This window comes from Lampris incognitus, chromosome 9, assembly GCF_029633865.1.
Source record: "Lampris incognitus isolate fLamInc1 chromosome 9, fLamInc1.hap2, whole genome shotgun sequence".
Classification (NCBI taxonomy): domain Eukaryota; kingdom Metazoa; phylum Chordata; class Actinopteri; order Lampriformes; family Lampridae; genus Lampris; species Lampris incognitus.
Window position 1 is genome coordinate 12,489,119 of NC_079219.1, and position 16,368 is coordinate 12,505,486.

Genomic DNA, 16,368 nt, shown 5'->3' on the forward strand with positions numbered 1-16,368 from the left:
AAAGCACTTGTAATATTCTTCATATGGATGGCAGCGCTAAGTCCCAGACGGGCCCATGGAGCAGGAGGAGGAGGTGGAGGAGGAACCAAAACGCCACGGACCGAACAGGGCGCGCATGCGTGTTCGTCTTAATCGGCTTTCTGCGCTGCATTTCAAATCCCAATACCCAGTTCATCATCACAGATGAACGCTGATAAAGACGCACACGGGGGAGCGGAGACTCACGCGGGGACGCTCCTAACAGGATCGATAGCAGCGCGGTGACGTCATGCGAACGCGCTGCCGGGTTTTTACACCAAGCAAAAACCAAAAAACCCGCATTCCTCAACCACTTCTTACAGAGCTCACTTTTGAGGAGGGGGGGGGCGGTGTTTCTTCTGCTTTGCTAGATAATGAGGTGGGTTTTATTCAGCTTAATATTCATCCCAACTAAACACGCGGCCGGTGTCAGTGTGAATCCTTTTTCCTCGACTCCGTGTTCGAGCCGCTTCCCGACCACACGGCGGACACGTCCGTGACGTTTCTTTTTTCTTAGCTGACCCCGGGGTCAAAGAGGGACCGGGATAATATTTTGTTAAATTATTCTCACCCCCCCTCCGCCCCCCCCCCCCGCGCGAATCACATTTCCATATATCCCCGCTTCATGCTTTATTTATAATCTCCTCGCCATTACCATGCAAACGACGTCTTAACTGTCACCCCCTTTCTCTCTCCGAACAGTTTAGTAAATATCAAACTGTATTTATTATTAATAAACCCACAGCTGAAAAATCCTCTTTTCATTTATAAATTATGCACACGCTCGAAAGCTCGGGGAGCACGGGCGCCCTTCATCCGGTAGCGCAGAGGCCGGCGTGATTAAGGGTGCTGGCGGAGACGGGTTCGGGGCGCGCGCATCATCGGTGCGTCCATCTGCCGGAGCCGTGGGGGACCGCGCAGTCCAGTCCCCGCGCTCGACCAGGTGACAGACTTTACACAAAGGACGGGGGGGGGGTTTATTATCGCGGCACAACTGGTGCGAGCGCCCCACTGGTTTAGTGCTCACACACCAGCCCCTCCTCCTCCCCCCCCGCCGCCGCCGCCTTCGCTTGCAGATTGTTGGTTTCACGCGCACGCGCCCGCGTGCCAGCACCAAACTCATTTACACATGCGCTCGCGCTCCCTCTCACCCAGGTTAGCCTCACAGCTGTGCAAGCTGTTCCTCCAATCAACACGTGTTTACTGGCGGGGGACGCTTATGTTTGCAGTGCAGGGAGGCAATAAACAGGGAGTCCAGCCCCCGAGTTTGGAAACTGCTGGGGGGGGGGGGACCCTAAAGAGAGGAGAGACGTAATTACACACCCCTAAATGTAGAAAAAAAAGAGAAAGAAAAAGACTCCTCTGTGAAAAAAAGGACTCCTCCTTTATTGTGGACTCCATGCGTGCTAGATCCGAGTCCAGAGCTCTCTGGGGAATTTGTCACCCCTCTGGGTGTCGGCGGCGCACCTGGAGGAGCCCGCGGAGCACGTCCGCTGAAACAGCTGCCCGGCCCGACGCTCAGTGAGGACTGGTTAACCCGTTGACTGCGGCGCATGTCACGCGGCTGATCAATAGATGGTTGAATAATTCATTAACACCACCAAGAGGAGCAGCCTCGCGACGGAGCGCAGGGTAGCAGGCGGCTTTCATCTCCGGAAGAAAAAAAACCCCGCCTGTAGGTGGTGTAGGATCATTAGTCTTTGCCAGTTGATTAGTTTTAATGGCCACCGCAGCCCACAGTTAGCCACGGTGTGACGTAATCTCTGAGTTCACGTCATAAACAGGCAGCTTTTTTGTTTGGTGACTCGATCTGAACCGTGTATGATGTGATCTGCATGATCCGCTTGGCCGTAGCCGACGGTCCTGCTGGTCTTCACTCGTCATGGTTTACCTGCGGGTGAATGACTCGCGTCACAAAGTGGACTATTCCACCCCAAAAATAAAACAGGGCATTGATTTAACTCCTGGAGGAAAAATAAAATAACAAACACTGGGGTTTTTTTTTCATACCCACCCCAAAACGCCTGTTCAGCCAATAGCCGTCTCCTGGAGGCGGAGGCCAGTGAGCCCCCCCTCCCCCTTGCGAGGAGCTGAGCGCTCTCTGAATGAGAGAGGGGGCTTCAGATTTGATGTACCCCGAACAGGAGACTGTCACTGCGCATTTCCCTTTACCACACGGCAGCGAGAACTAACGCGGAGAGAAGAAACACAAGGCGGTGCAGAGAGACAGAGAGACAGAGAGACAGACAGAGAGACAGAGAGACAGACAGAGAGACAGAGAGACAGACAGAGAGACAGAGAGACAGACAGAGAGACAGACAGGGAGACAGACAGAGGGACAGACAGAGCGTGTGTGTGTGCATGTGTGCGTGTGTGCGTGTGTGAGCGTCCTGCAGTGCACAAACAGCGTGAGACTCCAGCCGAGGGTACGAGGCAACTTCGCCGGGTTTATCGCTGCGCACCGCCGAGGTGGAGGAGGTGGTGGAGGAGGTGGAGGTGGTGGTAGTGGTAAGACCGTTTCTTCCCGGCGCAGCCTGCCCGGAGGATCGTGGACAAAACCTTTCCACTCGCCCACAGAGCACAGACGTCTGATTCACTCGCGGACTTTCCGGCTAAGTGACCGAGACTGAAACCCCCGCGGGAAGGCGACTGGGGAGGATGCTGACGCAACTCCGGCGGGGAAAGTTGTTAACTATGGAGAGCCGCCGCTGACTGACAGTGCGAGAGTGTGGGGTGTTTGTTTTGGGGGGCCATAGCGGAACATCTCGTTGGAAACTGGGTGATTTTACAGCCGGCTCTCCCAGCGCGCTCGTCCGGTGAATATATATCTCATACCGAGGTGGACCGGCTCCGGCTCCGGCTCCGGCACGGCACGGCACGGCACGGAGCGGCTCAATTCTTCACTCGCAGCCGCAGCAGAACCCGGTCGCCACCAGCCACCGAAGCGGATACGATGTCTGCAGCTAGCCTCCCCCTCCTTTGCCTTATGGTAACAGGTAAGTCGGGCTTTCTTTTGTGCGGCCATGGCAGGTGTGTTGATGGGGGGGACGGTCCGCACTCGGTGCAGGCGCGCTGCGCCACGCAGCCCGGTGCGCCGTAGGAGGCAGATACCGCAGTGCTCCAACCTGGTGCCGCGACTCCCGGCCGCTCCGCTGCTGGAGGGGCTCGGTTTTAATGGCGCACAGACACGAGGCACCGGCGGGATGGTACTGCGCAAATCCTGGATGCCGCGTGTGCGTGTGCGCGCGCGCGCGTTGTGTTGTGTTGTATGGATCAGACCTTCGCGGGTCGGCATGCGGTTGGTTATGCTGGGCGCACGGGGAAAAGTTCAACTTCTCTGGGTTTTGCACCTGAAGGCGCAGCCCATGTCTTTTAGACGGAAATGCGCGTGCACGCGTCTTAGTGTCTGTGTGTGTGTGTTTGTGAGCGTGTGTGTGTGAGCGTGAAAGTGTGTATTTGCAGACGCGCGTTCGCGTGCTCCGTTGATTTTGAATCGCGCCTTGTTTTACTATGAGGATGGGCGCGAGAGCTGGCTGGGATAACACAGCGACGCACAACTGTTGCGAACAGGGGCCGTGTGAACTCCGCACCTCTCTCTCTCTCTCCCTCTCTCCCTCTCTCCCTCTCTCCCCCTCTCCCTCTCTCAGAGAAGTTTGCCAAAAGCCACTTTATTTGTCCGTCCGTCCATCCATCATCCAAACCGCTTATCCTGCTGTCGGGCGTCTGTCTCAAAATGAAGCGTTGAGCCGGAGACTTGAGGAAAAGCTGGAATAACGACACGGACGTTCAGCAGACGCGCAGGTTCGGGTGAAGAGAGAGAGACGGAGGAGGAGAAAGAGGTGCACACCGTCACGACAAGCAGAGATGTGTGGTCTAACAGCCCACTGGGGGCGCGCTCGCCTATGTGCGTGTCTGAGAGGGACGGGGGATGATAGATAGATAGATAGATAGATAGATAGATAGATAGATAGATAGATAGATAGATAGATAGATAGATAGATAGATAGATAGATAGATAGATAGATAGATAGATAGATAGATAGATAGATAGATAGATAGATGGGTGGATAGATCGATATTTCTCTATATTCTAAATGTGATAGCAGTCCTGTAGGTGTTTAAGTGATCAGCACTGCTGCACGGATGCATGCCATTAATGCACGCCAGTGGATCCGAAGGATGCCCCCAGACATGATGAATCTCATCTCTCATTACCACTGCTACATGCTGTTGGCTGGACGGCGGCACACTCCGACGATAAGCTGAAATACCGCAGAAACGAGGCAGCGCAATAAAGGGAAACGATTTATCATCTTCCGGTAATTGGTATTATGCCCTATAATTCAGTCCTGGTTATGACTCTACTCTTTGTCGGCGCTGCTTTTTCCTCGCTCTCATTTCAGCACATTAAATATCGTGATGGATTAGAAGCAACCCTCCACTTTTCCCCAGCAGGGCTGATTTCTCACACTCCCCGCTTCACAGGAGGAGAGACCATCAGGTCTATCTACTCCTCTCTCGGTGTATGCTCACTGGCAAACTTTCTCGGGGCAGCGCAGACAGGAAGCGACGTCACGCATGTTAAAACCCCATCTCCGCCGGCGCAGACCGGCGTGTCGTTAAATGTGCACAGGCAGAGACCCCGGTAGCAGGCGGGGTCCTGAGTAGGGGAACTGCGTTACAGGCGTTTTACCCGCAGCGGTACTGGATCTTTGTAAGATCACCGGTGGCGCGGCGCGTACAGCCGTCGCCGGTTGTGAGTAATACCCTTACCTTGTGTCCCAGCCCCACATGGGTTTGTAATTATCCGGGCCTGGGGTGGGGTGGGGGGAGGGGGGGTTGCAGCACACACAACCAGACCACTACCCTTTTTTTTTGACAGACTTGCAACAGCTGGATGAGGAGGGGCTGCAGACAGACAGCATGGTTCCCAGAAACACCCACCCCAATTCGCACGCGCACACACAAACACGTGCGCACACTGTAATTCCCCTCTCATATGCTGTCTCCGATCCTCCCCCCCCACACACACACACACACGAACGCAAATAATGAAGAAGCAACTTCTAAGCTGTCCTAATTACAACCTCGGAGACCCCCAGCTCCCCCCTCGCCCCGCCATCTTGCACGGAGGCGCCGATGACCGACTTGACCAGGCGTATAAACGTTATTGTGCTTGAAACGCAGCAATTTGGCAACGGCGTGACTTCACTGTGGAATTAGCGCACATCCATATGTATGGAGCCCCTGGCAACTTCCATAATTTACTTTCTTGGAATGTCCCCTTGCCTCCCAGTGGGATTGGATTCCACTCCGCATCAGTATTCCGAGTAATCTTCAGTGAGCTCTTCTTCTTCTTCTTTTTGGAACCTTTAGCTTGGGGTCGCTGGTGTCTCCGCAGGCCAAGTTCAAAGGCTGTGAGCTGAGATTACAAGTTCCTCTCCCTCCTTCTCACGTCGTGTCACCGCTCCACTTCTCACCGGAGAGCGCCGCCCTGGATGCCTTCCTCCTTCCTCCACCTCCCTTTCCCCAGATTGGGGGGGGGGGGTGTGATTATGGGCCATGGGAACATGTGAGCCTCACTCACAGTCTTCCCCTAATGGGGGTAGAGGTGGCTTACACACTTTCACCATGGGCTGCTATCCGCACGCACACACACACACACACACACACACACACACACACACACACACACGCGCGCGCACACACACAAGTGCACGCACGTATACACACACATAGTAGGAGAGAGGGGGGGGGGAACTGACACTACACCTTAAGAAAAGAGGGAGTTGCTCAAGCTCTTCCCTCGCGACACCGTCCCCCCCTCCCTTGTTGCCATTAACGGGGATCTGTCCTCCCCTCGCGCAGCAGAGATATGGCTCTGGACACAGCGGCAGCGTGGCTCGAGCCGTTTGTTTTAGGCGTCTGTGCATATTTCATGAACTGCCGCTCTTTGAATTTTTGCTGAGGGAGGCAGGCCGGACGACGATGATGACACCGAGTTGTGAGGGCTAGGGGGGTGGTGGCGGGGCGGGGGGTGGGGGGCTCGGGGAGCTGTTACAGCGGTCGGACTCTTATGTGTCAATTCATCCCGATGATTAAGTTGACGAGCAGCGGGAGGACGCCGGGGAATACCGTGGAGCATCATTAACCTTTTCTGCCTCCTATTTGTCCTGCTCCTGCGCGCACGCCGCGCGCCGGCGCGCACGCAAAAAGACCCGGGCGCACTTTATCTCTTTTCACTTTTATTTCCACCCCACTTTCCCCCCTCTCCTTACATGCGTTTCTCGTCCTTTCTCTCCCTCTGTATGCCTCTATGAGAGAGGGAGGGGGGGAGGGAGAGAGAGAGGGAGAGAGGGAGGGGGGGAGACACAGAGAGAGGGATAGGGAGAGGGAGAGAGAGAGAGAGAGAGAGGGAGGGAGAGGGAGAGAGGGAGAGAGAGAGAGAGAAAGAGAGGGAGGGCGAGAGGGAGGGAGGGAGAGGGGGAGGGAGAGAGAGAGGGAGGGAGAGAGAGAGGGAGAGGGAGAGTTTGGAGGCAGGAGCCCCAGTCAGCCGGTGAGGAGTGTTAGACAGGGTGCACAATTGTGCAGAGACAGCAGAATCTCTCTTGAACAGAAGTGTCTTGCATTATTTAGAAGACATACTTGTGGCGAAGATATGGATGGATTTTGGCCTACTTTGATTCCCTCTCCACGCCGCCTGAAACGGGCTCACCGCCAGGGAGCTGTAGTGTACACACACACACACACACACACACACACACACACACACACACACACACACATATATATATATATATATATATATATATATATATATATATAATATATATAGGTTTCTGGATTTTCTCGATCCACTAGCGGCCGCAAATCAAATGCAAAGGTCAGTTTTATTTACAGCAGAAAGCTGCACGTAACGGGGGGCCCGAGATCTGCACGAGGTGTTTGTCCAAATCTCGACTCTTCAGCCTCCTCGAGTCATATCCGCCCCCCTCCTCCTCCTCCCCCCCAACCATTTCCAACCAAACCCCAATTCAATTAAGTCAATTAAGCAAACACACTCAGTAAATTAAATCAGTTCATCATCTTTCTCTCTTCCTCCCAGCCCAGCGTTTTCCCCCTCGCAAATCACCCGGTCATCACCGGGTCGTAAAAACCCCCAGCAGCCTCAAAAACAAACACGCGGACGGCGGCGGAGGCTCTCCGCCAATGGCGTGCTGCCTCCTCCCGTCACCGAGACACGTCAAGCACGCACACATACCATCATCCTCCTCCTTGCCCCCTACACAAACAGAGCCCTTTGCCCCCCCCTCACCCCTTCCCCAAGCAAACAGCCACTCGCTGCTGTGTGTCGTAGGAGAGACTGGAGGGAGGGGGGGAGGAACAATGGGGCTTCACAATGCTGCTCCTCTCTAATCAGCTTTGCCATACGAGTAAAGCCAGATGCAGAACGTGGCCGTGTGTCCGCGGGCTTGGTTATCAGCAGCTCGCGGGTTCAGTGCATGTGCTCAGCGGCCCGACGCGCGAGGGCCCAGTAGGGCCAGGAAGAAGAAGAAGAAGAAGAAGAAGAAGAAGAAGAAGAAGAAGAAGAAGAAGAAGAAGAAGAAGAAACTTTGGAGGTTACACTCAGCAACTTCCAGCCCTATTTTCTACCCCCACCCAGCACCCCACCCAGCTCCTCACCCCCGCTCCCCACCTTATCCTTTCTCCTCGTGTCTGTCTGCCCTTGCACATCCTCGCCCTGCCTTCCTCTGGGGCAGACTCGGGAGCCAGGGAGGAAACGATGAGGATCGGGACAATGAAGGAGGCCGTGTCAGCTTCCTGCCCCGGCCTTGAGTCCTCCTCCTCCTCGTCCTCGTCCTTGTCTTCCTCCCCGGCCAGGGGACGCCGGGCTGGATCATCAGCACGCTGACTGGCGGCGCGGGGGGGGGGGGGGGCACGCACGAACTTTGTTTATACTTTTACGGTTTTCCTCCGCAAACACGGGGAATGAAGGGAATAACGGAGGGGAGGAGGAGGAGGAACCTGCGATTAATTCTGTGCAAATCATTAAAATAGCACCCCCGAGGGAAGGAGTCGTATTTATACAGTAGCAGCTATTTTAAGACGGACCAGGGTTGCGTCCCCCCCCCCTCCTCCTGCCCCCCTCTTCCCCAAAACGAAGTGTCACATCCTTCTAGAGAGATGTATCACCGCTTCACAAGACGCTAAGCCAGGAAGCCCACGGCGCACCGGAAAAGGAGGAAAAAAATTCCAACATACCAGAACACACATTCATTCTTATTTTCCAATCAATTCCCGCCCCGCGAGACAAGGATTTCATATCTCGTGCCATGACAGAGAAACCAACAGCAAATTGAAATTCATCTTCTGCGTTGCAGCAATATCTGCCCCGCGTTATCTCCTGCAGCCGCGCTCCTTAATAAAGATAGCCTCGTTGCAGGAGTATTCTGGCAGCTGTGGAAGGACTCGGGGAGGAGGAGGGGAGGAGGGGAGGAGGAGGGGGGGTGGAAATCACTTACGGACTCCATCAGACTGCATTTCTTCAACTGCATATGTTTATTAATCTTGCTCCTCTTTTTCTTCTCCCGGCAGGGAGTTTGTTTACCCGCTGAGTGGAAGATCCTAAATGTTAGGTGGTCATATGAGGGTTGCTCTGGGAAACGCTGCACGGACGCCCCCCCCCCGTCCCCCCGTCCCCCCCCCGCCCGCACGTGACTCGGCCACAACGAAGCAACGCCTTAAACTGGGTTGCTCGCACGCACACACGCACACGCACTCGCAAACCTATACTTGTGGGGACCCCTCACTGACTACATTCATTCCCTAGCCCTTAACCCTAACCATCATAACTACCTGCCTAACCTTTAACCCTTACCCTTACCCTAACCTTAACCATCATAACTACCTGCCTAACCTTTAACCCTTACCCTAACCTTAACCATCATAACTACCTGCCTAACCTTTAACCCTTACCCTTACCTTAACCCTAACCTTAACCATCATAGCTACCTGCCTAACCCTTAACCCTTACCCTTACCCTAACCTTAACCCTAACCTTAACCATCATAACTACCTGCCTAACCTTTAACCCTTACCCTATCCTTAACCCTAACCTTAACCATCATAACTACCTGCCTAACCTTTAACCCTTACCCTATCCTTAACCCTAACCTTAACCATCATAACTACCTGCCTAAGCTTTAACGCTTACCCTTACCTTAACCCTAACCTTAACCATCATAACTACGTGCCTAACCTTAACCCTTACCCTTACCCTAACCTCAACCCTTAACCTAACCCCAGCCCTTAACCCTAACCTTAACCATCATAACTACGTGCCTAAGCTTTAACCCTTACCCTTACCTTAACCCTAACCTCAACCCTTAACCTAACCCCAGCCCTTAACCCTAACCTTAACCATCATAACTACGTGCCTAAGCTTTAACCCTTACCCTTACCTTAACCCTTAACCCTAACCTTAACCATCATAACTACGTGCCTAACCTTAACCCTTACCCTTACCTCAACCCTCACCTTAACCCTTAACCTAACCCCAGCCTTTAACCCTAGCCTCAACCATCATAACTACGTGCCTAATCTTAACCCTTACCCTAATCTCAACCATCATAACTACCTGCCTAACCTTTAACCCTTACCCTAATCTCAACCCTTACCCTTAACCTAACTCCAGCCCTTAACCCTAACCTTTACCATCATAACTACGTGCCTAACCTTAACCCTTACCCTAACCTCAACCCTTACCCTAACCTTAACCCTTACCCTAATCTTAACCCTTAACCCTTACCTTAACCATCATAACTACGTGCCTAACCTTAACCCTTACCTCAACCCTCACCCTAACCTTAACCCTTAACCTAACACCAGCCTTTAACCCTAACCTCAACCATCATAACTACGTGCCTAATCTTAACCCTTACCCTAATCTCAACCATCATAACTACCTGCCTAACCTTTAACCCTTACCCTAATCTCAACCCTTACCCTTAACCTAACTCCAGCCCTTAACCCTAACCTTTACCATCATAACTACGTGCCTAACCTTAACCCTTACCCTAACCTCAACCCTTACCCTAACCTTAACCCTTACCCTAATCTTAACCCTTAACCCTTACCTTAACCATCATAACTACCTGCCTAGCCTTTAACCCTTAACCTAACCTAACTTTAACCTAATCCTAATTCTAACCTTAAACGTCCCCATAAGGTAGGTGGTTTCAGGTTTTTCTATCCTAATGGGGAGATTTGGTCCGCATTAGGGTGAGAAAAACCTGGTATCCACACACACACACACACACACACACACACACACACACACACACACACACACACACACACACACACACACACACACACACACACACACACACACACACACACACACACACACACACACAGGTCAAGGGCACAGACACGGGGGCAGACGGTAGGCTGAGATGAGTGTTTGCCATCTTCAGGGCTGTGTGCCCTTTCTGGAGCGATTAGTCAAAGCTCAGCTGTCTAATTAATGATGCTGCAGACATGTCATCTCCTCTGCCGACTGGGGGTAAAACACAGTCGAGGAAACAAGGGCTTGCCTGTCTGTCTGCCTGCCTGTCTGTCTGCCTGCCTGCCCGCCTGCCTGCCTGCCTGCCTGCCTTTCTGTCTGCCTGCTGCACATTTTATTAGCTAAGCGGATCCGTGCACGTTGTTGAGCGAGGAAATACTGCTGTACCGCACCCCTCCTCAGGTCCGAGACCCCCCCCCCACCACCACCACCACCACCTCCTTCATCTTGTTTTTGGTCTCTCTCCTTCCTGCCAGTCCAGACGTCCTGGTGTGCCTGGGCTAATATTGTGCTAGTGACTCAACCGTTAACCGAAATAGTGGGGTGGGCTGCGGGGAGGCCGCATCTCCGTCTCCTCCTCTTCTTAGTCACTGCGAAAGGATGCTCTGTTCTGATTGGGGGAGGAGAGGGCTGGAATAATAAAAAAAAGAAAAAAGAAAGTGTAGCAACTTCTTTTTATTTCAAATTTTTTTTAACTTTTTCCCTGCGAGAAATTTTGAGCATGACTGTCGGGCGTGACTTTGAGAGGCGCCGAGGGAGGCCTCGAGTAAAGCCGGCCAATTTGCTCTCAACTGAGCGACGTCAGTCAACCCGCATCGATCCACCTTTTAAGTGCAGCTCCCTCAATGGCAGAACATGTTAATGTTATTGAGCCGGCTGGAGATGTGAAGAACTGCCAAGGAGTAAGGGGTGGTGAGGTGGCGGGTGGGGTTACCGGTAGGGGGAATAGAGTCTATCTTCCTCCCACTGTGTTTGGCCAAAACAAAAAAGCCAATACCGCAACTTTCAGTGGAATCAGCACAAGGAGCAAACAGGAGGGCGAAAGAAAGAAAGAAAGCAAAGGGAGGTGGGTGGTGGGAGGAGGAGGGGGGGGGTCCAAAGGGATTTACTGCCAGGAGCCTAGCATTACGTGTAATGGATATGCTTGTGTTATTGGTGTAAGCTAAGCCCGCTGTTCTTCTTGCGGCATGGCAGAGGTGACAGAATAAGGCAGGTGTAACAGACCGAGAGTCTGGGCAGCACTGAAAGAAGGCCGACGCTTCAACGCCTCGGGCTCAACAGGTGAACTCAGGTGTACATTTGCTGCACCTAATTGATACAGGTGTGTGTGTGAGTGTGTGGGGGTGTGTGAGTAGGTATGCAGACGTGCGTGTGTGAGAAGCTGAGGTAAGGAAGGTGGAGGTGGAGGTTTGAGAGGGTGGTGTGGGTGTGAGAGGCTGCGGTAAGGAAGGTGGAGGTGGAGGTTTGAGAGGGCGGTGCGGGTGTGAAAGGCTGCGGTAAGGAAGGTGGAGGTTTGAGAGGGTGGCGTGGGTGTGAGAGGCTGGCGGTAAGGAAGGTGGAGGCTTGAGAGGGTGGCGCAGGTGTGAGAGGCTGCGGTAAGGAAGGTGGAGGTGGAGGATTGAGAGGGTGGCGCAGGTGTGAGAAGCTGAGGTAAGGAAGGTGGAGGTTGAGGTTTGAGAGGGTGGTACAGGTGTGAGAGGCTGAGATAATAAAGGTGGAGGTTTGAGAGGGTGGTGCAGGTGTGAAAGGCTGAGATAAGGAAGGTGGAGGTGGAGGTTTGAGAGGGTGGTACAGGTGTGAGAGGCTGAGATAATAAAGGTGGAGGTTTGAGAGGGTGGTGCGGGTGTGAAAGCGCTGAGATAAGGAAGGTGGAGGTTTGAGAGGGTGGTGCGGGGTGTGAGAGGCTGCGGTAAGGAAGGTGCAGGTGGAGGTTTGAGAGGGGTGGTGCGGGGTGTGAGAGGCTGCGGTAAGGAAGGTGGGAGGTGGAGGTTTGAGAGGGTGGTACAGGTGTGAGAGGCTGAGATAATAAAGGTGGAGGTTTGAGAGGGTGGTGCGGGGTGTGAAAGGCTGAGATAAGGAAGGTGGAGGTTTGAGACGGTGGTGCGGGTGTGAGAGGCTGCAGTAAGGAAGGTGGAGGTGGAGGTTTGAGAGGGTGGTGCGGGTGTGAGAGGCTGCGGTAAGGGAAGGTGGAGGTTTGAGAGGGTGGTACGGGTGTGAGAGGCTGAGATAAGGAAGGTGGAGGTTAAGGTTTGAGAGGGTGGAACGGGTGTGAGAGGCTGAGATAAGGAAGGTGGAGGTTAAGGTTTGAGAGGGTGGTACGGGTGTGAGAGGGCTGAGATAAGGAAGGTGGAGGTGGAAGTTTGAGAGGGTGGCGCGGGTGTGAGAGGCTGCGGTAAGCAAGGTGGATGTGGAGGTTTGAGAGGGTGGTGCGGGGAACCTCCTCCGAAAGCTTCCTGGATGATGGTAAGGTATCTCTGGTCGACGGTCGCCCCAGGCTGCTCCTGATCCCCGCCACATTCCTCTGAAGCCGCGGCCAGGACGGGAAGAGCAGACTACTGGGAGCTTCCCGGTCTGGCCGGGGTGAACCCCAACACCCCCACACCCCCCACCCCCCACCCTCGCCGCAGGAAGTAGCCATTGTTCCAGCACATTGCACCCGTCTCACTGAGGCATCCCGTTGCTGCTGTGGCTCCCAGAAGGCTAGAGAGGGGACGAGGGAGAGGGACTGATTGTTCCCTGCTTAAACGTGCCACAGATGGGGCTCCGGCAGGGGAGGCTCGCTGTTTGCTTTAGAGAGTCCAGGCGTTTGCTTTGCAGTCGTGGTGTACGGGAGGCTCTGGGGGATAGAGGAGGAGTACAGAGAAAGGGGAGAAAATGAAAGAAAAGGAGAACAGAGGAGGGGGAGGAAGAGGAGGAGAGAGAGTAAGACAGAGAGACAGAGAGTGGGTGAGAGAGAGAGAGAGATCAAGAGACTTCACAAGAGAGCAATAGAGAGAGAGAGAGAGAGAGAGAGAGAGAGAGAGAGAGAGAGAGAGAGAGAGAGGAGAGAGAGAGAGAGAGAGAGATCAAAGAGACTTCACAAGAGAGCAATAGAGAGAGAGAGAGAGAGAGAGAGAGAAAGAGAGAGAGAGAGAGAGAGAGAGAGAGAGAGAGAGAGAGGAGAGAGAGAGAGAGAAGAGAGAGAGAGAGAGAGAGAGAGAGAGAGAGAGAGAGAGAGAGAGAGAGAGAGAGAGAGAGAGAGAGAGAGAGAGAGAGAGAGGAAGAGGAGATGGGAGGAAGACCTCGACTAATATAATGTCAGTGTGAATATAGTGTCAGCGCCGAGAGGGGAAGACAGATGATACAGCCATACAATGATAGGGTTGCTGGGCTGGAGACTCCTCAGATCCTCCTGTTTCCAAACAGAGAAATATAGACTTGGAGATAATGGAGGGAGGGAGGGAGGGAGGGAGGGAGAGAGAGAGAGTGAGTGAGAGAAAGAGAGAGAGAGAGAGAGTGAGCGGAGAGAGAGAATGTGCAAGGAAAGGAAAAAAGAGGAGAAGAGCGGAGGGGATGAAATGCAGAGTACCCAGCCTGCATCCATCATGTGGTTTGGTGCAGAAGCCATTTGTACCTATTGTTCCCCATAATTTGTTTTCCTCAGTGCCTGCAAATGGAGGGATTTTGCAGGGGTGGGGGTGAGGGGGGTGGGGGGTGGGGGTGGGGGTGGTGGGGGCTGGGTGACAAAGCTAAGGCAGCCATTTATTTGTGGGCTAATTACATAAGTGAGACAGCATAATTAGACGTATAGATAAATAGACAAAAAGGCGGAGGGAAGATGCAGGGAGGGAGATCGGGCTGGGGAGGAGTGCAGATCAGTTGGCACAGATGAAAGCCGCGGCCCTCTCCCTTTCGCGTGGAGGGACTGCGACGAAAGAGAGGGGCATGTTGAAATGTTGGGGGGGGGGGAGTAGACGACAGAGAGATTGAGGGTGATAAAGTGAAAGGAAAGGAGAAAGTGAAAGAGAGAGAGGGCGAGATGGAAGGGATAAAAGATGAGAGGAGAGGAGAGAAAAGCCCTCTTCACGGCCTGCACTTTGAGGCGCAGCCCGGTGCTGCCGGAATACCCACCCGTTTAATACACCTGCCCAGCAGGAGGGGCGAGGAGGGAGATGCGAAGAAACGTTGGGGAGAGGCAGAGAAAAAGGCATGAGAGAGAGAGAGAGAGAGAGAGAGAGAGAGAGAGAGAGAGAGAGAGAGAGAGAGAGGAGAGAGAGAGAGGAGAGAGAGAGAAAATGGGAAGGCAGATATCCTCGCTGCTCCTGCAGATCAAAGGCAGCGTGTGCTTCCAGGAGCTTGTTTGTTGTGGCTTGTTTGCCAGGGTTCCTCCTCCTCCTCTATGTGGGAGGTCACGGCTAGACCTGGCCTGCTCTCCCGGGCAGAGTCAAACCTCAGCACCGGCACACGCCGGACCCCCCGCAGGCACACACGGCCATGCCCGCCAGAGACAAACGGAAGCGTTCGAAAACCGTACACTGAGGCGTCCGGTTGGCGTCTGTCGCCGGTTCGAATCCCCGTGATAAGCCGGATGTGGGTGTGTGTCCTGGTCGCTGCACTAGCGCCTCCTCTGGTCGGTCGGGGCGCCTGTTCGGGGGGGGGGCTGGGGGAATAGCGTGATCCTCCCACGTGCTACGTCCCCCTACTGGCGAAACTCCTCACTGTCAGGTGAAAAGAAGCGGCCGGCGACCCCACATGGTTTGGAGGAGGCATGTGGTAGTCTGCGGCCCTCCCCAGATCGGCAGAGGGGGTGGAGCAGCGACCGGACGGCTCGGAAGAGTGGGGGGTAATTGCTGGGTAGAACTGGGGAGAAAAAAGGGGGAACCCCCCCCCCCAATAAACTGCACCCTAAGATAAAACTGCCCCATAGAAAACACACTGTGGAGAGATATTTTAAGCAAACTGCTGAGCGGATGAAGATCGTGCTAGGTTAGCGTCGGCTAAGCTAGCACATATACTATTTTCTAGTTTTCCCCCTCTCGTACTCTTATTATCTGCTTGTTGGTGAGTTGGGTGTGTGTCACCGGTCTTCCAGGGATATAAAAAAAAACCACGGGGGAATGATGGATGGGCCTTCAGTAAAGCCCCCTGATGGCGGGCTGGTTAAACCAGCTGACCAAAGAATGGAGGTTAGTCGGCGCTCCTCGGAGGCCTATTCAGGCCGGCCGGAGGGGAGTTCTGGAGCCGTCACACTTTAGATTAGCCATTCAGCGGTCTATAGACCGCGGCCTAACTGCCCCCGTCTCTCCGGCCGGGGCTCTGACACACTATACAGGCTGGAGTCGACCCGCTGATTGTCTCGGCCAGTTCTTTAAAAACCAATTTAAACCCCCGTTCCTTTGTCTCTCTCCCCAGAACTCTAACCGGGACACATTGTGTGTGTGTGTGTGTGTGTGTGTGTGTGTGTGTGTGTGTGTGTGTGTGTGTGTGTGTGTGTGTGTGTGTGTGTGTGCACACAACACAAGCCCACAACCGTGCTTGTGTGTGTGTGTGTGTGTTGTGTGTGTGTGTACATGTGTATGTGTACGACTTTTATTATGCCGAGGTTAAAGTTTTGCATGCCGAGTGTCTGCGTGCGTGACATTCTGCTAAATGAGCGGGGGCAGGGGGAGGTGGGGAGTCTCAGAACTGGTCCAGACTGGTTTTTCGGGTGAAAAGAGAGGGTGCATTGGAGAGAAATCAATGGCCCAATTCAGTCCATTACAGCCATGACTGTTGCTGTAATGGTGTGGAAATGGACGGCGGTCATGTGGATCCCTTTCGTACCTCCAGGCTCGGATCACAACTGAGGCTCCGATTCATTTCCCCAAGCTTTGATTAAAAAAAAAAAAGGGGGGGGGGGGAAGAAAAGGAAAAAAAAAGACTTTGGGAATTTCAAAGCCTCTCACATGACGGTGGCGAGGAAAGAGAACCGTCCATTCTGTGAAATAGATGGAACTTGCATTCTGCCAGCTTCGCCAAAGGAC

The 16,368-nt window shown here is 53.6% G+C and overlaps 2 protein-coding genes across 2 annotated transcripts in view; one reads left to right on the plus strand and one right to left on the minus strand.

Moving 5' to 3' along the window:
* nphs1 (NPHS1 adhesion molecule, nephrin) overlaps positions 1-12,883 on the minus strand; it is a 155,998-nt gene extending 143,115 nt beyond the window's left edge. Inside the window, exon 1 of the mRNA XM_056286173.1 lies at positions 11,732-12,883. Coding sequence (XP_056142148.1) covers positions 11,732-12,883 — 1,152 coding nt within the window. The remainder of the gene's footprint in view (positions 1-11,731) is intronic.
* Positions 2,887-16,368, plus strand: part of kirrel3l (kirre like nephrin family adhesion molecule 3, like) — a 51,306-nt gene continuing 37,824 nt past the window's right edge. Inside the window, exon 1 of the mRNA XM_056285905.1 lies at positions 2,887-3,014. The gene's annotated coding sequence lies outside the window, so the exon portion shown is untranslated. The remainder of the gene's footprint in view (positions 3,015-16,368) is intronic.